Source organism: Pituophis catenifer, unplaced genomic scaffold (assembly GCF_029215685.1).
Source record: "Pituophis catenifer annectens isolate HBS135680 unplaced genomic scaffold, rPitCat1.0.hap2 SCAF_3, whole genome shotgun sequence".
NCBI lineage: Eukaryota > Metazoa > Chordata > Lepidosauria > Squamata > Colubridae > Pituophis > Pituophis catenifer.
The window spans coordinates 36542822-36565131 of NW_027256883.1; the positions used below are offsets into that span (position 1 = coordinate 36542822).

The 22310-nt window shown below is 35.3% G+C and overlaps 1 protein-coding gene across 7 annotated transcripts in view; it reads left to right on the top strand.

Moving 5' to 3' along the window:
• Positions 1-22310, top strand: part of EYA1 (EYA transcriptional coactivator and phosphatase 1) — a 78059-nt gene that overhangs the window by 38429 nt on the left and 17320 nt on the right. For all 7 annotated transcript variants that reach the window (XM_070942216.1, XM_070942218.1, XM_070942217.1 and 4 more), the window contains one exon: positions 5706-5795. In XM_070942216.1, coding sequence (XP_070798317.1) covers positions 5706-5795 — 90 coding nt within the window. The remainder of the gene's footprint in view (positions 1-5705; positions 5796-22310) is intronic.

The following is a 22310-nucleotide window of genomic DNA, read 5'->3' on the forward strand; positions in this document are numbered from 1 at the left end:
TGGACAGGTCCTCCTGCCTGACAGCTGATTCTTTGAAGCCCAAATTGTCCCTGCAAAACATGGAGCAAGAATTGGAAAGTAGAAAAAGTAAAATAATTCAAATATAATATCAAGTTATATTTTGGCATTTTGTACATGAATGTCAGGCTTATGTATTGACTCTTTCTTGTTCTCAATGTCAAATACTGATTTTTAATTCTTCAAAGAGAAAATTGATTGTTTGCCAGTTTAGATTAAATGGAAACTAAATTGATTCAGATCAAGAAAGAGGTAGGAAATCACTGCAGAAGAACATATTAATTTTTAATTTTTAAAATTAAAATTTAATTTTAAATTAAACATTAATTTAACATTTTGCACAGTTAAACCTAAGCAACTCTGAATGTTATGGTAATCTTTCTCTTGCTATTGTAGATAGTCTGGAACTTGTAGCTGAATAGTGGTTGTATTATGTCAATTATACCTAATAACAATTAGGTATAATTGACATAATTACATATTAAGTACACCAAGGAGCCTTGGTGGCACAGCAGACTAAACTGCTGTTAAAGTAGCAGTTAGCTGCCAGCTGCCTGCAATTACTGCAAATTCAATTCTCACCAGGCTCAAGGTTGACTCAGCCTTCCATTCTTTCGAGGTAGGTAAAATGAGGACCCGGTTTGTGGGAGCAATAAGCTGACTTTGTATAAAATAGAACACCGTTCGGGGGGGCCAAAAAGCCCTACTGAGCAGGTATATACAAAAGTATGAAGGCTATTGCTTAATACATTGTAAGCCGCCCTGAGTCTCCGGAGAAGGGCGGCATATAAATCGAACTAATAAAATAAAATAAAATAAAATAAACATTAAAAGAAGACTATGAAACTTAGCTAAAATTCTGATAGTTTGTTTATGTACTGGTACTTATGGTTCAACACCTCATCATTTGAAGTTGTGTAGTGTTAACTTGAAATTGTTTTTTTTTTATTTAATTGTAAGAGATATATTTCATAACATGCTACATAAAAAGAAGGGGAAAGCCCAACTTCGTTCATAGAAGTATTCAATTCTGACTTTCGTGATAATTAGAAAATAAGGGAAGGGGAAGAAAACCTGAACTTTCCTGTTTTTCAACTTTTATTTCACCAGAAAACAAAGGGAGCAAGGATTTTAAGATGACATGCTAATACGGGTAGTAATAAATCCTAATAAATATGCTATTCATATTTATAAATGGTTCTTTTTAATTTTGCAATAATTATTCAGAAATGAATTAAAATAACAAAGATTAAGAGAATAGTTTTCCATTATTTTATCTCAGTCTACATGCCAGTTCTGGCCACTATTGTGTTGAATAGTGTTGAAGTATACAATCTTTAAAACAATGTTGTGCTTTTTAATATTTAGATTCTCTGTTAGGATATTTATCCTATAGACAGAGTGAACAAAGATATTTTATCTCCAAAGATGTATAGAGGGTTAAAACAGCTCTAAATATTGTGAAGATAAATTTTTTGTTCTAGTTGAATGTATATGAGAGTCTGTAGTAGACAACTGATATTAATCATCATAATAGGGTTCCATCACTTTGGATGTGGGAGAAATGAAGGTAATTGAATTAATGGTAATCATGTAGACAATAGGTTAGATTTAGAGAAGAATTCAGGACTACAAGCTTTGTTCACCATTGGACTCAGAAGTTATGAATATAAGATTTCTCCTCTCAATTAGTGTAAACCTGTACATGTCTAGCATTTAATTTAGCAATAGCTGAATTAGTTATCTCTTGAAAGCCTACAAATAGGAATTTATGTAGATTGCTTTTCCATTTTATTTATTTATAGTTTTCTAAATTTAAATAATAAGTAATATAATATGATAGAACTTTACAATAATGATCCCATTGTATAAAAAAAGCTACTTGCAAAATGGTCTATGAATAGCTAGCATTTCAACTTTACCTCATTTAACTCTTTCATGTTCTTTAAATTACTTGCATCTTATCTTAATTTCTTTATCTTCGCCTCCAATTTTACCTTCACTTTGGGATTGAATATGTTTATTTTTGGTTTTCTAATTTTGGTACTCAATTTTTTTGTAACTACCACTGCTATACTATAGGCAAGCTGATTGGTTTGTTTGATAGATATTATTCTGATCTTTGCAAGCATCTTATTCCCATCTTTCATTATAGCTGCCACAAAATTGCACTACTTTCTTGTGTTGGCAGTTTTTGTCTTCCTATTGGTGATTGTGCACATGCCATATTTTTTTCTTTTGATTCTTCTTGTCAGAGAGTTCATAAGTTGTTACAGTGCTGACCTGTACTTCTAGTTCTTTTGTTATTACTTGTTCTAAGTCTTGTAGCCCTGGACAACTATAGTATGGCCCCATAAGATCATAAAAAATATAAACAAATAAAGTTTGTTCTTTATATATATAGTATATATTATATATTAAAATGCAACCCAAGACAATTCCTTTCCACTTGATGTGGCCCAGGCAAGCCAAAGATTGAACAACCATTTTCTAAATTATCATTTATATCAGACGTTCCCTCTATATTTCCAATTTTTATTTCAGTGCTTTCAATGACTCTACTGTAGGTAGTCCTTGATTTATGATCACAATAGGGACCAGAAAATTCATCATTAAATGGTATGGTTATTAAATAAGATAGCACATGACCATCCCCAATTTTATGACCTTTTTTGACACTGTCATTAAGTGAATCATTATGGTTGTTAAACTCAACATCGCATGACTGCTACTTGCAATCTTTTCTATTGGCTTTCCCATTGACTTCGTTTGTTTGAAGCTGTCTGGAAAGATCACAAATGGTGATCATATGACCACAGATGCTGCAATCATCATAAATGCATGATAGTTACCAAGCACCCAAATCAGAATCACATTATTTGTAGGGATACTGTGATAGTCAGTGCAAGGACTGGTCATACATTATTTTGTTCAGTACCATTGTTACTTCAAACAGTGACTAAAAGAATAGTCATTGAGTATGGACTGTCTATATTGTTTTTGAGTCTATTGGGTCTATTGTCACACTTTTTCTGAACTTCTTCCAAGTCTGCATCCCTGAATAGTTTATTTCTAATAATGAACCTCCTTTTATCTGCTAATAGTTGTTCAGCAATATTTGAGTTTGAATAAATTCTTTCTAAAATTCAAACATTCACATAAAGTAGCTTCATACTGTTGGTTCCAATTTATAATAGGCCATAATGGCTTGGTTTTTGAATCACAGTATATTGTTACCTTTTTTGTGGTTGTTGTTCTTCCAATAATCCTACAGGGCTAAGCTCTGGTTGCCCAGGCATCCTGAATCCTGATGCCCACTTGTCAATAATTATCCATGAACTCTAACACCTGATGCGATCCTTGCTGAACCAGGCAAAGACCGATCAGGTCATTGAATCTATTACAGGATTCTTTTTCTATTTACTCACTATAGTTAATGGACTGACAGATACATATAGTCAGGCTCTTTGTCTGAGACATCTCTGGCCTGAACGACTCTGCTGATAAAATATACTAATGCCAGCAGAGCTGTCAACTTCAACAGAGAATCAAAACCCCATGCCCATGACAATGTGTGTCCATGGGGAAATTATTATTGTTATTGTGTTGTGTTTTATCACATAGTCATCCAGATGTTTAGACATCTTTTTCCTCCCAGAGTTCTGGGATAAGCTGATGTTGTTTAATAATGTTAAAGGTATCATAATAGGATGTAAGCTTCCAAGTAAAGCTGCCTTTTCCAATTGACTGATGGTGATTTTGTCAATGCTGATGGTATTCTAGTGGTGCTCCAAATGTTTTGGAATTGTACCCAAGGCAGTTATTATTATTGGTACTATCTTTCTTTTGCCACAGTCGTTCTACTTCTATTTGTAGGACTTTGTGTTTTGTGATTTTGTCCAGTTCTTTCTCACATGCACTATCCAAACTTTTTTGCCTTTTTTATTGACAGTTAGTAAGTCTGGTATGTTATGTGGAAGGGGCTTGTCTGTTTGAATTCTAAACCCCATAGCACTTCAGTTTTTTTCATTTTCTATTACCATGTCTGTTTTGTGGCCCCACCAATTCTTGCTTGTAGGCAAGAATTTCAGGTATTTCTTGCAAATAGCAGATTTAAATTAAATCTTTATTTTATTTAAAAGTCAAGAATTCTCTATGGCTAGTGATTTTTTTCTTTAAGAAAAGGGGAGACTACAATGAAATATTAGTCTGCATCTCTCCCTTCAACTTTTGCTTTCTATTCCATCTTTATCTTCAGATGTAATAAAATATTATATCTTCAATTCTTTTTCCAGTAAGAATTAAATTGTTCCTTCCATATGTGAACATTCTTATGTATGTATATATAAGTGTATACATATTAGGGAAGAAAGGGATAATATGAACCAAAAATATTTATTTGCTTGATTGATTGATGTGCCACCCATCTTATGTAGAAGCGACTCTAGCAGCTTCAGGAAGTTGCATATAGAGGATTAACAATCTGTGCCACCTGCATAGTTCCAAATTTGAGACCTTGAAATTGCTGTATCTTAAGGCCTATTACATAAAATATGCTTCTGATATAACAATGTCTACTAATATCAATTTCCAAGTTAAGAGTTTCCAGATGAGTATTTTTGTTGGCCTGCCCAGGCAAAACAACTTTTATAAAAAGGAAAAAAAATACTTTACAGTGACTTCACTGATATTCATATTTTAATAGGAATTTAGGGCATGCCTCAAAAGGGGGTGGGTTTCATACATTAAGTAGAAGTTTATATAAGCTGGTGCTCTGTATAATCAGAGTAACTTAGTAAGGTGTCCACAAGAAACTGTATAGTATTGGCTCTTTTTTAAAGCTGTAAAGACTCTTTTGTTTTTAAGAAGCCAATTTTGTTTACATTTATTTAATGTTATATTTTGCATTTCTAGAACACCATCTCCCTTAAAGAGGGACTCTGGGTTGTGTCTAGTAAAATATCAGCATATAAAAGAGTATATAAAATTAAAATTTTAAAAATTTGTAAGTGTGATGCTACTGGCTACTTATATAATAAATGAAATACAATATATGAGTATAAATTTTTGTCATTTTTATAAAGATTCCATAACAATAATATCCTGAACTATTACACAGAAACAGCAATAGCACTTAGACTTATATAGAGTTCCATAGTACTTTACAGAACTCTGACCAGTTTACAATATCAGCATATTGACTCCAACAATCTGGGTTTTTAATGACCTCCAAAGGATGGAACAAACTCCTGGCTGTGGACAGTATTAGCCTGCAATACTGCATTCTAACCAATGAGCCACCACAGCTCCTATCTAGATGCCCATTGTTAAGAAAAATCTGTAAATGTTTACCTCAATGATTATAAAATAATGAGTGGAACGGAGAAGAGTGGAGTGGAAACGGAACAGAACAGAACAGAACAGAATAGAACAGAACAAAGTAGAATAGAAATACAATAGAATAAAGTTTACCTCTAATGACCTGTTGCCTTTCCTTGTTGTCATAGTACCTGGTAATTGTTTTATTACTTATCTTTTTTTGTTGTTGTTGTTGCACAATTTGTAATTAGAACAGTTTTGGATCCATAAAAGTCCTCCTCCCCCAAGGCATTTTAACCATAACAATTTATCTTCTTTTCTCTAATAAGTCTAATTTTTTTCCTTTTTTTCCCCTTTTCTTTTATGAGGATCCCCCTACTTCTGTTTCATTGGGACTAAGGATGGAGGAGATGATTTTCAACTTGGCAGATACGCATCTGTTCTTTAATGATTTAGAAGTAAGTAATTATTATTTGAATGACACACTGAATTTTTGAAAGACTAAATAATGGCTGAGTGACCACTACTTTCTATGAAAGTACTATTTCATAAGAGAGGAAACTGGCAAAATTAGTGCTCTGGAGTCTTCTTTATCAGTTTATTTATACTAATTTCATGGTAATTGGTTGTCTGCTTCTAAGTGTAGCTAACTAATATGCATCATACTGTTTCTCATTGGTTTCAAGTAGCTGTCTATTGGATTCCTGGCATAGGTTGAGATAGGAACAATTCTTCTGTTCCTTGCTGTTGGTATCTCTACACAAATAATTCCTTCCCTACAATATTTACCCAGTTTGTTCCTGTGATTTGTCTTTCTCATTATTTCTACCCAAACCACTCAACTTGTGTTATCCACTTAAAGAAGCTTAATCTGTATCTACTGTTGTCTGTATATATATATTCTTTCAAAAATATAAATTATAATTTGTTACTTCTGGATTTAATGCTTATAATACCTGTAAAACATGTTGGAAATTTTAATGGTCATCATAATTTTCTTTAGTGTTATTAAGATATTAATATTTTAACTACATTTTAAACATAAATGTGATCATATGGTAATTATTGAGTAAGAAACCATTCTATCTTCCTAATAATTACTTAAATTAAATTGCTTAGGTCATTTGCTCCAATATGAATCAGAGAGAGGAACTGTGTTGAAATTAGGTGAATTCAATAATCTTGCATATGTTAAATGCCTTTTAAAAACTGGGGTTTCTGTCTTCCCCAATACTATACACTCTGTGCACAATTATTAGGCAAGCTGTATTTTGGAAGATTAATTTTATTATTGAACAACTACAGTGCTCTCAGTCAATCCACAATGTTAATAAACCTCAAACCTGAATATTTAAGAAAATAAAAGTGAGGTTATGGCTTTCTTAGGTGAAAATCTATATATGCACAATTATTGGGCAACTATTAGTGTGCAGAATTATTATGCAACTAAATTAAAAATCAAAATTTTCGAATCTCACTCATTTATGTGAAACTGCTGGGTGAGATCATCCGTGGTTTTGGGGTGGAGTTCCATCAGTACGCTGATGATACTCAGCTGTACATCTCCACCCAGGGCCATCCCAATGATGCCCTTGAAGTGATGTCCCGGTGCCTGGAGGCCGTGCGGGTCTGGATGGGGAAAAATAGGTTCCGACTCAACCCTTCCAAGACCGAGTGGCTGTGGCTTCCGGCATCCTGATATAGCCAGCTGGTGCCATCGCTGGCTATTGGGGGCGAGTTACTGGCCCCCACGGAGAGGGCTCGCAACTTGGGCGTCCTCCTGGACGCACAGCTGTCTTTAGAAGAGCAAATAATAATAATAATAATAATAATAATAATAATAATAATAATAATAATAATAATAATAATAATTTTATTTCTATACCGCCCTTCTCCCGAAGGACTCAGGGCGGTGTACAGCCAATTTAAAAACACAGACAAAACAGCAATTAAAATTTAAAATAATTAAATAAATTGGCTCAGATTTAAAACCCCCAAAAAATTAAATACCCCAATTTAAAACTATTATGTTGATAGTCCGGCCTGGCGGAACAACAGGGTCTTCAGTGCGCAGAGAAACACCCGGAGGTCGGAGATCTTACGTATTTCCGGGGGCAGTTCGTTCCACAGGGCTGGGGCTCCCACAGAGAAGGCCCTCCCCCTGGGTGTCGCCAGCCAACATAACTTGGCCGATGGCACCCGGAGGAGACCCTCTCTGTGGGAGCGAACTGGTCGGTGGGAAGCTATTGGTGGCAGAAGACGGTCTCGGAGGTACCCGGGTCCTATGCCATGGAGCGCTTTAAAGGTGGTAACCAACACCTTGAATCGCACCTGGAAGACCACTGGGAGCCAGTGCAGCTCGCGCAGGAGGGGTGTCACATGGGCACAACGAGTTGCGCCCATAACCACCCGCGCGGCCGCATTCTGGACCAGTTGGAGCCTCCGAGTGCTCTTCAAGGGGAGCCCCATGTAGAGAGCATTACAATAGTCCAACCGGGAAGTAACAAGGGCATGAGTGACCGTGCGCAGGGCGTCCCAATCCAGAAAGGGCTGCAACTGGCGAATCAGGCGAACCTGATAAAAGGCCCCCCTGGCCACGGCCATCATATGCTCTTCTAAAGACAGCCGCGCGTCCAGGAGGACACCCAGATTGTGAGCCCTCTCCGTGGGGGGCAAAGATTCACTCCCAAAAGTCAGCGATGGCACCTGCTGACTATATCGGGCGCCGGAAGCCATAGCCACTCGGTCTTGGAGGGGTTGAGTCTGAGCCTGTTCCTCCCCATCCAGACCCGCACGGCCTCCAGGCAGCGAGACATCACATCAAGGGCATTGTTGGGGTGGTCTGGGGTGGAGATGTACAGCTGAGTATCATCAGCGTACAGATGGCACTTCACCCCAAAACCACGGATGATCTCACCCAGCAGCTTCACATAAATGTTGAACAGGAGGGGCGAGAGGACTGACCCTTGCGGCACTCCCCAAGCGAGATGCCTCGAGGTCGACCTCTGTCCCCCTGCCAACACGAACTGCGAGCGGTCGGAGAGGAAGGAGGAGAACCACCGCAGAACGGTGGCCCCTATTCCTAACCCCCTCAATCGCTGCAGCATGATACCATGGTCAATCGTATCAAAAGCCACTGAGAGATCTAATAGGACTAGGACAGAGGAACAACCCCTGTCCCGAGCCCTCCAGAGATCATCCACCAACGCAACCAATGCCGTTTCTGTGCTGTACCCCTGCCTGAAGCCCGACTGGTACGGGTCTAGATAGATATGTGGCCAGGGGGACTTTTTATCAGGTTCGCCTGATTTGCCAGTTGCGTCCCTTTCTGGATCGGGACTCCTTACGCATGGTCACTCAGGCACTCGTCACTTCTCGCCTGGACTACTGTAATGCTCTCTACATGGGGCTCCCCTTGAGGAGCATCTGGAGGCTCCAACTGGTGCAGAATGCAGCCACGCGAGGGATTATGGGAGCGATGGGACGCTCCCATGTGACACCTCTCCTGCGCAACCTGCATTGGCTCCCGGTGGTCTTCCGGGTGCGCTTCAAGTTGTTGGTTACCACCTTTAAAGCGCTCCATGGCTTAGGGCCTGGGTACTTATGGGACCGCCTTTTGCCACCAATAGCCTCCCACCGGCCAGTACGCTCCTACAGAGAGGAACTCCTCAGGGTGCCGTCGGCCAGCCAATGTCGGCTGGCGACCCCCAGGGGGAGGGCATTCTCTGTGGCAGCACCTGTCCTTTGGAACAATCTGCCCCCGGAGATACGTAGGATCCCAGATCTGCGTTCTTTTCGTTGTGCCCTTAAAACTTTTTTATTTCATCAAGCTGGGCTGGCTTGACCCCCCCCCCTTAGACATTTTTAATTATTAATTGATTTCAGTTGGGTGTTTTAAATTTTATATTGGGCCAAATCTTGTTTAATTCTTTTAAAATTAATCTTAAATTTTGTATGTGATGTTTTTATTGTTGGCTATTCACCGCCCTGAGTCCAGTAGGAGAAGGGCTGTATAAAAATCTAAATACATACATACATACATGCATACATACATACATACATAAATATTCATTAAAATTTCAAACACAGACAAAATCAAATTTTGCTTCTGCCATAATAAAGGCAGCAGTTTATTTAAAACTAAACCACTAAACAAACTTGAGGAGCACTGCCAATAACCTTTAATCACAGTATTATTTTATTAGAAAGTATAAATATACCATATTTTTCAGACTATAAAATTCACTTGAGTATAAGACGCACCTAAATTTCAAAGAGGAAAACAAGAAAAAAAATCACTTTTGGCCTCCCCACGTCTAGTTTTTGCCCTCCCAGCCCCCAGAAGCACTCTGCAGGCCTCCCAAACCCTTTGTGTGTCCCAGTTTTTCCAAAAACAGGCCCGTTTTTGGCAAAAATGGGACACAAGGATGGGTTTTGGAAGGCGAAAAACGGGGCCATATTCAGTCTATAAGATGCACCAAGATTTCCACCCACTTTTTTTTGGGGGGGGGAAAGTGAGCCTTATAGTCTGAAAAATATGGTACATTATTTAGGCAGGCAAAAGAATCCTGAAGATTCACATACAACTTTTGTTGATCAAAGGTAATTGACAACAATTGCCCTTTAAATATTTCCTGATGTTTCTTTTTCCCAAAATCTAACAAAATGTACTTTATTTAATAGATGAGCTGATATTACTTAAAATTAGTGTGTGCAACCACTAAATGCGGTTTCTCAAACATCTGTCCTGTATTTCAATTTCATTTATGAAAGAGACTACTCAATGATATAGTAACAAGTTAACATAAAAATTATTACTTTGTATCTTAAATATGTAAAATAAACACTATTTCAAGTGTTGCCAGTATGGCAATTTCATGTTGCACACACAAACATAAACATGTTTCAATAGGAGTTAATCTGACCAAGTGCATATATGAGATTCTGAGATTCTGTGTTCTGATTATACAATATATAATTTAGTCCAAGTTTTGCTGAAAGACTATTCTATCTTGATTCTGTGCCAAATAGCCTATAGTTTTTCCTAATCAAAATGGAATATACATCCATATGTTTTTAATAGTTGCATACCATTATAATTGACCATAAGTATCTTAATTTAATTGTTAAATGTCAACATTCCAAGGATTTGGTCAGCTCCACTGTGTATCAAGTGTGACTTTTAAGTTTTATTATTTTGAACAGTAGTTCCTTACTCAAACCATAAAATTGATTTTGAAACCGGGATCTTACAAAAAGCAGTTTCTGGTATAGCATCAAGGATTATGATTCCAATTGAACATGTCTGAACTAGTGCTATGTGTCATGTTATTCCCTTTAATTAGGATATATTACAAAGAGTAATATTTTTGAGCAAAGTTTCAGATAAGCAATATAACCTAGAGATTCACTATTTGTATCTGTGATAATTACTAGCTTAGCTGACTTTAAGATGATTCAACAGATTCATGAAAAATAGCAGTATTAATGCCATGATGGCGAATCCATGGCACGTGTGCCCAAAGTGGCATGCGAAGCCATGTCGTTGGCACGTGTGGCCTTGCGTGTTTGCCTTCCGGATTTCTGGCGCACCTGCGCGTGCGACAATCAGCTGTCCTTTGTGCCTGCGGCAGTGCTGAAAACCAGCCTGCACATGCATTCCAGCCACTTGATTGTTGGGCATGCATGCATGCTAGAACCCGGAAGTTCAGTTTTTCCAGAGAGCGGCACCGATGAGCATGTGCGACGTTTACGCGCTACCTTTTCAGCACTCAGTGCTGAAAAGGTTTGCCATCACTGTATTAGCTTACTGGCTAACTGTAGCTACAGCCAATAAATTCAGAGGCACCATGGTCAGGAAGAACATTAGAATGGAGCTGCAGCTTTATGTTCTGCTTTAAGTACCGTTGAAAAACATTTTGTTGTCTCTATGACACAGAATACTGGATTACAGAGACTTTTTATTTGATCTAGAGGATTTCTTTTGTATCGTATTTCATCCCTCCCCCCCAAAACAGGCTATCCCTATTCCATAATTTTGAACATAAATATGTCAGAGTCAGTGGTGGGTTGCTCCCGGTTCTGTCCTGTTCTTTAGATCAGGTCATAAAAGCAGCGGGAGGCTCCGCCCACCCACCCGGAAGTCATAATTGACGATCTGTGCATGTGCAGAAGCTCACACAAGTGCAACAAGCACCCTTGCGCACTCCCATTGTGAACCGGTAGTAAAGGTAAGTAGAACCCACCCCTGGTCAGAGTAAATAATTTGTCTATGCTATCCATCTATCTTGTGTTGAAAACGGGGAAAATATGTGGGACTTTTTTTGCACCTACTCTTTAACATAGCTTTGGAAAAACAGCATGCTGTAATAAATATTGAAATTGCAGGCATGTTATGCTAGTGAAATCATCAGTTTTATTCATGATAGGTCATAGATAGATGTTAGATAGATGGATTAATAGGCAAAGTGACTATATTAGAGATGTTAGTTCTAATGAAAATATATGCAGATGTTTTAAATTTGGGGATTTTATTTCTGCTTACAAGATTACCTGTGTTTCCTGCTTCTTGCTGAGCTATGACAACACTCTTTATTAAAGTATTTTGGCACATCTGGTCTCAGGCAGAACCAGGAAGTGTAGAGGCATGAAAAAATGTAAAACAATGGCAGGGCAGTTATCTGAGACTTACAAACCTTTAAAAAGATTTGTTTCCCTCTACATTGAGCTTTGAATCTCTTTTCATTTAATGGGCAATAGAAGAACCTTTATAAGTTTATAGTATGATGCCTTTGGCTCTGGATCTTCCTGATTTCTGGCACCTACTTTTTTTCCTCTGAAGTAGACCAGTGGTAAGGTCATAAGTTTCTTTCATTATAGATAAACTGAACATGAAGCAGCAATGAATAAACACTGTAGCTCCTATGGTGTTTTCAACATCAGCTTATTCAGCTATCTGAAAGCATTGAATTATGTATAGGCTTGCAATACAATATATTTGACCTTTTGGTTTGTTATATCTATTGGGTAAGAACAGTATCTATCCATATACATCTATGCTTGTTTCAGCTATTACCTGTACATAGGATTTTAGTTTGTATAGTATAGAATGATCTGAAATGCTCCTTATCCTAAAATTATTTTTTCCTTTCCCTCTTTTCTTCACTAGCCAACTTGTAAATGGTTCTAATTTGACCTCACACACAGTTGGTATTATGCCCGCAGATTTGTGGCAATTGCAAACAAACTTACTAGCTCTGCACACCTACACTCTCAAATAGTGACAGCAAGTTGTTGCAAGCAGAGGACTTTAGAATGATATCTGTCCAAAAATAATTGTAATAATTATTTCTGAAACAAATAGTGTGGCACTATGGAATTGCAGCAATATCATTTTCAATTTTTTCATCTAAATGATTTTTCTGTAATGTCCTACAGTCTTGAAAAAAGCACTGTGGTATCTATGAGGTTTCTACACGCCAGTGTAAATATTTTATTTATGATGGAACAGACAGATGCTGAATACATTGGCACCAGTAGACACTTTCTTACTGAGTTAAGTTTTAAAGTAATATTCCTTATTCCTTAAATACTTTTTAGGTTTGATGCCCATTTTAAGACTGAAAAAGAATTCAACAATTTAGAAATTCTTTTAAAGTCATCAGTTTAATTAGAGAATCTCAAAATGATAACATCAATACTGATTATAATTTAGGGAGAAATCATATATATTCTATCCAGAAGTTTAAATTTATGGGTTTCTTATTTTTATGAATCTATTACTATGCAAGGGAGTGTTATTGACATTAGGATTTCAATTGGAATGTCTTATTGATAAAGGTATAATTACCTTAACTGTAACTGTTTCAAATGTAGATGAAAAAATAAACAGTGTTGCAGTTCATTATCTAAGAAATGGTCATAATATCTGCTAACATTAAAAAATATTTAGCAAAGGTTATCATTAAATTAGAACTGAGGTGCTTGCTTATGTTCCTTAAACTGCTTCTTATTTATTTTTCTACTATGAAAAATATATTAAATTAGTCTCTGTGTTGCCTGAAAGGAATAGTGTGGTGGTTGCCATATATATATAAATATAATATGCATTCTGTTGCAGAAATATAAGACATTATGATTCATTTTATAATTTATTGCAAAGAAAAAGATTTTCTTATTTCTTCAATTTCTGTGCCTTTTGCAATCTTTGTTTTAAAACCCTTTTTTAGAAAACTTTCTGCAAAAAGTTTCTGTAATTTTCTTAAAATGCATGTTGAAGCAATATAGAATTTAGAGGGGAAAATAAAATACAAATCCATCAGTTTATTGCTTAATATTCATAAATCATCATTTTGTATTTTAATGCATAGCTTGTTAGTTTGGTTACCTCATCCTAAAAAAACAGTTTCAGAAAATAGTGATTCATACTGACATTAATTATTGCTATTGAGGTGTCCAACTATTTCAATATGGTTTTCTGGTGCAGTTTTTTTCCTCTATGTCTTAATCAAGTAACCTCGGTATTTAGGGAATAGTTTCATCATCATAATAGCAACTCTGTTCTTTCCGTACTGAACTTTTTGAGGTTGAACTGATAAGAATTTGGAATGTAATCCATAAAGCAGATGGGTGCTCCAAACTGATAAAACTACTGATTCTGACATAAATATTTAACTTTCCTTGGATTAGGTGTTAGCATATTAACACAAAGTTATAGCATAATACAGTATTGCTCCAGGACATAATTCTGAATCTGAGTTATGAACATTCAGGCAGCAGCCATGGCCAAAAGTGTACCTTTATCCAATTTCATTTTATGCACAAGCTTTTACCTTTTTTGTTAGAGTGGCATATAAAACTCAGTGTTTTCAGTTATTATCTGAAAACCTAATTTAAAGGTGACCAGGTGGCGCAGTTACATCATAATTGTACTGCTGCCAAGTTCTTTGCATGGTACTGTACTTGACAGGTGTCTGAAAATTCACCTGCTCCAAAAGATTTTTCTAAGCTGTTGACAGAAACTGGATATTGAGAGCTTATAAAAGCTCCACTGAATTCAACTCATTTTCAGATCAGATAAAATGGTTCTATACAACTTTTAAAGCATCTTTTAAGGTATCTTTAAAACTGAAAAAGCTAAAATGTTTATTTCAAGTAAAACTGTTGGCCTCATTAAGGATTTCTTCAGGGACTTTCTTTTACATCCCATTAATATATAGGCTATATTGTTAATGATAAAGTGCAGCATTTCTGTAGATCTTGCCCTTTCTTTGAGCCATAAATAGTAGATTATTTTTCCTCTCACTCCAACTCCCTGTATATCCCATAGGGATATACAGAAAACTCCCTTTTCAGAATCAGGTCTGGCTAAATGCATTACACAGATACATTTCATGCTCTACACAATTGTAAATAAAATAAAAAGTTTATTTAAAAGTATTTTATTGTTAGATCTCCAAAATAATTCTTAATACATATCACCATAACGATATTATTTGAACTCTCTGTTTTTTCCTTTCTGACCTCCAGTGGCAAACTATAAATCTGTAAAAATCCTACTGTATCCTGAAATATTTATTAATTTTGTCCTCCCTATCCCTCCATTTTCATACCCCATTAGGTAATAATACTATTGCTATTTTGTTACTAGACTTTAAGCCATCTTGAACATTTTAATAGAAAAGTCAAGTAAATTTTTGAAAAGTAAATGTAAAAGTAGAGTAATGCTAAAAAATAACTTAGCATTCACCGTAAATGATGACCCAAAAAAAATGATATGGATTGGTGATCAATCAAATTCTGTCTTTAAAAGTCATAATATTTGCATGATCATATAATTAGGCCCCTGTCCTCCATAATGCTTATCATATCTTAAAACATTTTTAAATCGGCAAGCCTGAACTAAACATATCATTATAATGCTTTTAAAAACCATCAAGCACAAATGATCCAGTTAGGATAAAGTAAATAAGAAAATCCAGAAACCAGAAGGAGTATTTAATTTCACTTCTTAGGTCAAATATTCTTCTACAGATAGATCTGTATTATTATTTATTATTTAAATTTACTCTATGATTATATATCCTGAGTAGACTCTTAATAAATGGTCGAAAGTCACAATCCTTTCATTACCTTGAAAGATAATAAAGATAAGGGGGGGGGGGGGGAAATCCCATCTGAACATCTGGTTGACTCTGTGACAAATCATGATAATAAAGATAAGCCTGCTGAATTTTTCCAATAAATAATTATTGTTTGTTGTTGCAAAAAAAATGAAAAATTAAGTTTTTATATAGTTTACAATTATGAGACTTTCAAAAATATATGCTTGGTTGCACAAGTTTGTCAATTTGTATGAATTTTCTTAGTGCAAAATGAAAGGTACAAGACTTTAAATAGCTAGTATGTTATAGCTTTCTCGGTTACATTTTTTTCAATTTATACTATCTCTATAAATCTTAGAATATTTTCTAGTTTGTCAGTAACCATCTTAAACCACATTGCTACTGGCAAAAGTTGTTATTTTTTAAACCTGGAGCTATTGTTAACATAAAATGAGATTACAAAAATTGTTATGGTATAACTGCAACAACTTGTTCAGAAGAATGGCATTCTTCCAAGTTTGTTGTTATTCAATAAAGATTGTTATTTTGGTCATTTTAATTTGTGGAACACTTATTTCTCCTGGAATCAGATCCTATTTATTATTATTATTGTTCACCCATTTCAGCAGGCCCTAGTATTCAGTATGTTCATGTAAATACAGTTTTTTTCCTGTTACTATGAATATGCATGATTTTGTGTGGATTTTAGATCGCAGTGAATGAAAAACATCTGTTCAAAGCTTAGATTAATGACCTAGAAACAAAACATTAAATCCAAAATTACTGTAAAAATAAATTGTTTTGCCTTTCAAGTCATTACAAAATAATTATGGTGTGAGATATGACATTTTCAGTTCTACTGTATCATGTTTACTCTTAAGATCCGCATTATAATTCTGAAAATGGATTATTTGTAACACTCGATGTTTTCATTCCGAAATCCAATGTATTAAAATAAGGGATGAAAGTTTTCATAAATGCTAGTTTTCATAGTCTGCCATCAGTTTAAAAAATGCTCATATTATTGCATATGTACTGACTTTTGGCAATATTATAACTAGGTAAGTATGAATAGTTCCTTTGGAATATGTGCTTTTACATTACAACATTAGTAAAGATTACAAATTTAGTGAAAATATAAAGAGGCAAAGGGTTAACAGAGATAGGTCTAAAATGATAGATAGAAACGATGCATATTAAAATAATGAAAAATGTAGATTTTTAAAAAAAGTGTGAGATTTGTAAAATAATTTGATAAATATTTACTGTACACATGAGTGATTTGTCCTTATCCTTAATGGATCATGGACCATCTTATAAAGATTAATTAGAAAACTTCTGTCCTTTACAATCTGAAAGCTGCAACATAAAAGGAAAATAATAAAAAGGAGGATCAAAGAACAGACTAAGGTACTGGTTCTTAAAGACTTTTGTTTCTAAGATAAATTGGCTTTCGTACAGCTACTCCTATTCTGGATATGGTGGAAAAAGTGTCCACAGTGCATTCTCAGCTAGGGAGACCAGATTTTTTACAGTCCAGTTGAATAAAGAGATAATTGCAAGTCTGAAGTCCCACACAACCTCCTCTCACCAAAGCCCTTACCTGGCTCTGACTTGCAGAGATTTGTACGGTGACATTAGCATAATAATGAAAGAGGTAGATAAGCAATTATTTGTTCTGTATTCCCAGAAGACAGTAATGCTAGAAAGAAACAGCTATACAAGGACTACTATATAAAGCTACCATAGTTAATAGTGGTCCATAAGCACACAAAAGTCTAGTATTCAAGGAGATGCTACTGCCTGGACTTGTTATCTGATAGTCACATTGATCAGATTTAGCAGCAGTTTGCTTTTGATCTATCACTGTTGCTGAATAAAGTAATCTAGGTAAATATCTGCTGTAGAGTTCTATCAACAGGTAAATAGACAGACTTTAGGATAAATTATTAGATCTGAGTCAATTATTCGACATTGCCAGATTTCAACTAGAAATTTCAAGGCAACAGTATGAAGAGGGAAGGAACTTGAGTAGGAATCAGCATTCTCAGGACAAAGACTTCAAATACTGCAAGGTGTTTAATATTTGTGGTCAGAATTTCTATTTCATTCAATTTTTACATCTAGAAGTATTATTAAGGAACATTCTTAAGAGAAAGAACAAAAAGATTAAAACCTTTTACTAGATACAATGAAATCTGCATTTTATAATAGTATAAAGGTGGAATTGAGGCAGTGTTTTACAACTATGCCTGTTTATTCAGAGGTTCCTTTGTGTCTGTATTTTTCAAATTTTTAAGTGTGCTAAGATTAAATATATAGATATATTGCTTTATATGAAAAATGTTTACAAGAGGTTTTAAAATAATAAAGTATCCAACTTATTTATATATTTTAAAATATGTTAACATTGAAAGTAGGGTTAAAATATTTTGGCCTTAGTTTCTTAAAAGAAAACTCTACAACCATCTTAATGGCTGTCCAATTTAGTGCCGTTCAAAGCTATGATGTAACTGAAAAAGTAACTTTCCAACTGGTCAATGCACTTAGGGCTACTGCAGTGTCCCTGCAGTCATATGATTAAGATTCATGCATTTCACAACCAGCAGGCATTTATTATCATTGCAGCATCTCATGGTCATGTGGTCATCATCTGCATGCTTCACAGCCAGCTTCCCACAGGCAGACAGTGGAAAAGCCAGTAAAATGCAAGTTGCATTCATGTGATGTCTTACTTAATGACCTATGGTGACTCACTTAATAACCATGGAAGTGAGGCTATAAGTCTGTTGCAGTCACATAATGTCTCAACGACTTTTTCATTTATCAACAGGTTTGCATAATTAATTATAATTATTGTTATTAAGCGAAGACATGATTTTACCCTGCTTAGTTTCCCAGCATTGCATCTAGGATAATTCTTACTATATGGTTGTCCACAAAGTAGTAACTTCTCTGTGACCTGCCAAGAACTTTGTAATTGGTATTTTGCAATTATACTAAATGTAGAAATTGTATAGAATTAAAGAACATGCACTCTGAAATATTGTTACCTGTAATTAAATGTATTTAAAACTCTTGTTAGCTATTTTTTTCCCAATTTATACACATTTTGATCTTGTAAAAAAAAACCTATGTGATGGCTGGTATTATTCTATATATTATTTTGAAATACATTTTATTCAGTATAATTATTTATGCAGATTAGAATATATAAGATTGTTATCAATATCTATTTACATTGAGAAAAAATACGTTTATTGTGTAGAAGAAATTAGAGAGGCTATTTTTTAATGTACATGTTGTTGTGTTTGATTTTTTTTCCCTTGGACATTTTCATTAAAAAATATTCTTTTCAAAAATATGTTTGTCCAAATTGTATAATTTGGCTTCTTCTGGGTAATAAATAACATGTGAATTCTGATTCATAATTTAAGCCTATTGTTAAAACAAGCTACATATATTACTGCTAAGAGTTAAAGAAGTTCCAGGGATATTGATCAATACAGTGGAAGTATTCACACTCACTGCTAAAGTACAATTCTGAAAAATTATGGAAGACAAAGAATGGTCATCCTACTGGTGTTCCATTGGGACTACTTAGGACAGTGATGGCTAACCTTTTTGTCGTCATGTGCCGAAAGTGCACACACGATAGCACATGAGCATGCTAGCACTCATAATGCAATGTGTGCGCCCCCGTACGCTCCAGCCTCCTGCGCATGCACGCACAACCTTCTGCCGCCCTCCCATGCATGAGCACATGACCTTCCCACGCTCTCCCCACCCCTCCCCGTGCATGGGTGCATGACCCCCCTGCCCCTGTTTGGTTCTAGTAGGTCCCCCACAGTATCCTGGGACCAAAAACGGCTGCGTGGGAGGCGCACTGCACCCCCGTGCCCCATTTTGGGCCTAGTAGGCCTCCCTGCAGCCTCTTGGAACCAAAAATGGGCCACGGGAGGCACAACGCACACCCGCACATGAGCGCCGTATTCCCCATGCATACGCGTGTGACCCCCGCGCATCCCAAAAATCAGCTGACCAGTAGGTGCGCATATGCGCGGTGGAACTGAGCTGGCAATGGCTCACGTGCTTGCAGAGAAGACTGCGTGCCAGCTGTGGCACACGTGCCATAGGTTCACCATCACGGATTTAGGATCTTTGACTAGTGAGCAAAGCAAAGCTTACAAACTCAGGCATTTGTCAGAATTATTTTATTATGAGGTATCTTTGTTTTTTGATTCAGAATAAAAATAAAAGGGCAAGAATCATTACTTCTGACTTTGGTATATTTTTGAGTCACACATCACAATGAACATGGACAGATCCATCTGGCTTGTGGCAGTGTCTACTGACAGGAGGAGCTAAGCTGTATTGATAAACTGCTGTGTTTCAGAATGAAACAGCTGTGTTCCACTCTCATTGTTACATAAGCATGAAAAATTCTTACCAGTACATCTTAATTTTTCTTTTTGTGCATATAGTTTTCTTATTTGAGCAGAACTAAATTTACTACATAAAATTCATCAATATATACACAAAATATTATCTTCATATTAATATATATAGTATAAAGAAATTAGGTTTATAAGTGATAATCTAAATATCTTCTATATTATCTGAAGAAATTGTCCATAAGTGTACACATTCAGATTTCACAAGCATTTTCCTATTCTTTAATTTCCACTCTCAGGATTTTCACTTTAGTGTTTGTCCTCACAGTATTTGTTATTGTCATTTTTATTTATTTTTTTGGTAGGAATTTAAGTTGTATAAGTCCATTCTATTTTTTTTAAAGGAAATTCTTCAAGGTTAGTTTTAATTCTTTGACTGTTAATCCACAAATTGTCAAATTCAGTGAATTGGATTTCAAGAGCTCTCTTTGTTCTCTATATCTGTGCCTATCCCACAGGTAATCTGTACCTTTTCTCTACTCTCTGAACAGGATAATTATTGTGGGAAAATGGTTGCAAAATACAGACCAGACAAAGATGACAGGTTCACCAATAGTTGTTCCTTTTTCACATGGTTTTATGTTGTATTTTTAAAAGATTTTTGTGATAATGGGTTATGCAGTTCACAACATATTTTAAGCTTTTATTGTTCTCAACTGAGAGGCAATGAGTACAGGTCTGGAAAAAAAAATATGGGTTTTTGTGATATTTTTTTCACACATCAGCATTATGGTTGCATATAAAGATATATACTTTTGCAAATTTATGTTTTATGACTTTATAAGAACTGAAATTTACACTTTTGCTTGTGGTTCGAACTTGCACATAGAGATAATCCTTGATTTACGACTGCAGTTGGTATGGAATTTTCATCATAAATGTCTTAAAACGCAAGGCTCCACCAGACCCAGTTTTATGACAGTTTTTAAGCAAATTATATGGCCGTAAGTCCAAATCCATTCTGCCAAATTCACGATTTTGTTGGAAACCACCAAAAAACATTGCAGATCATGATGGTGGGAGGTTGCAACCAGTCATAACTGTGACCTGGTTGTTAAGCACCTCAAAGGGAGTCATGTGACTATGGGGAAGAGGGCAGCAAGACATTTTACAATGTTTGGAAATCTTATAGGCCATTATAAACAACCAGTTGTAAGGCAGGAACTACCTTACATATAAATATATAAAAGGTGCAATAAAATACATTTAATTCTTGTAAAAATAACCATGTACAAAAGTATATTATAAATAGCACACTTTTGAAATGCAATTAATATTTAATAGCATGAAAATAGAAACCAATTTTTGTAATAATTTTTATGTATGAAAATAATAACAGCTATGTTGGCCATGAGAAAAAGAGTCCAACATGGCTACAATTACAATTCAATGTCAATATTCTATTTAGAAAGAAATTTTAAATCATCACTGTAAGATAATATTTAATAGAGGTACATTCCTTCCCACTTACATAATTTAGTTTTAATTTACCTAGCAGAGCAGCTGAAATAATTTCTAATCTTGTTCATATGATTGTCTATGTTGATATCTCTCCTAGTTTCCCCAAGAGATCTATGTTAGGTACTATAGAAACACATTGATTCTAAACACGAATTTATATCTGCAAAATGTGAGAAGAGAAATGTTAAAAAGTTTGTTTGTTTTCCAGCAAGCTTTGGAATAGCTTTTAGCTTTAGTCTCAGAATGTGTTTTAATGGCACCCAAACTGAATTGGGTATTTCAATTATAAAAGTAAATAATAGCTGTAATCCCATCTGCTTATTTTTTTTTAACTTTCAAGGACTCTTTAGGATTTGCTAACTTGCAACAGTTTTCTAAAATTTGACTCAGTTTTAGGCAGAAGTTCATAAATAGTGGCAGCTCTATTATACCCTTCTAAATATCCCTTCTAAAAAGTGGGGGTATTTAATCCAGTGATATTGTTTATCTCACCATTTTGCAAAGACAACTATGACTTCATTTTTTATTTAGTAATATGTACCATTTTGCATTTTGATAACTTGTGGATTCTTTAGTTGTCTCACCAAGATTAAAGAATAAAAATTAAAAGGTATTAATCCTGAGCCTAGAAGTTTTATTATGAATCTATTATGAACATAAAGATCTACTCATTACACATTTTTTTCATTCCAATATTATAATTTAGGACATTTACTGCTGCTCTTAAACTATTGGAAATGAAAAATTCTTATCAATCTACTGCATTTTATCAAGATATCTATGGATAGATCCATGTCTGTCTTCTGCCCACCACTAGCAACCATACATGTTGCCTAAGTGCAAATTTCACTAAGTTTAGATTTTATGTCCAGACTAATAAATATAGAACTATAGCCTAAATGTACTGTGTTAAGGGTATTATGCAAATTACAAATCTATGCACCTGAGTATTTGA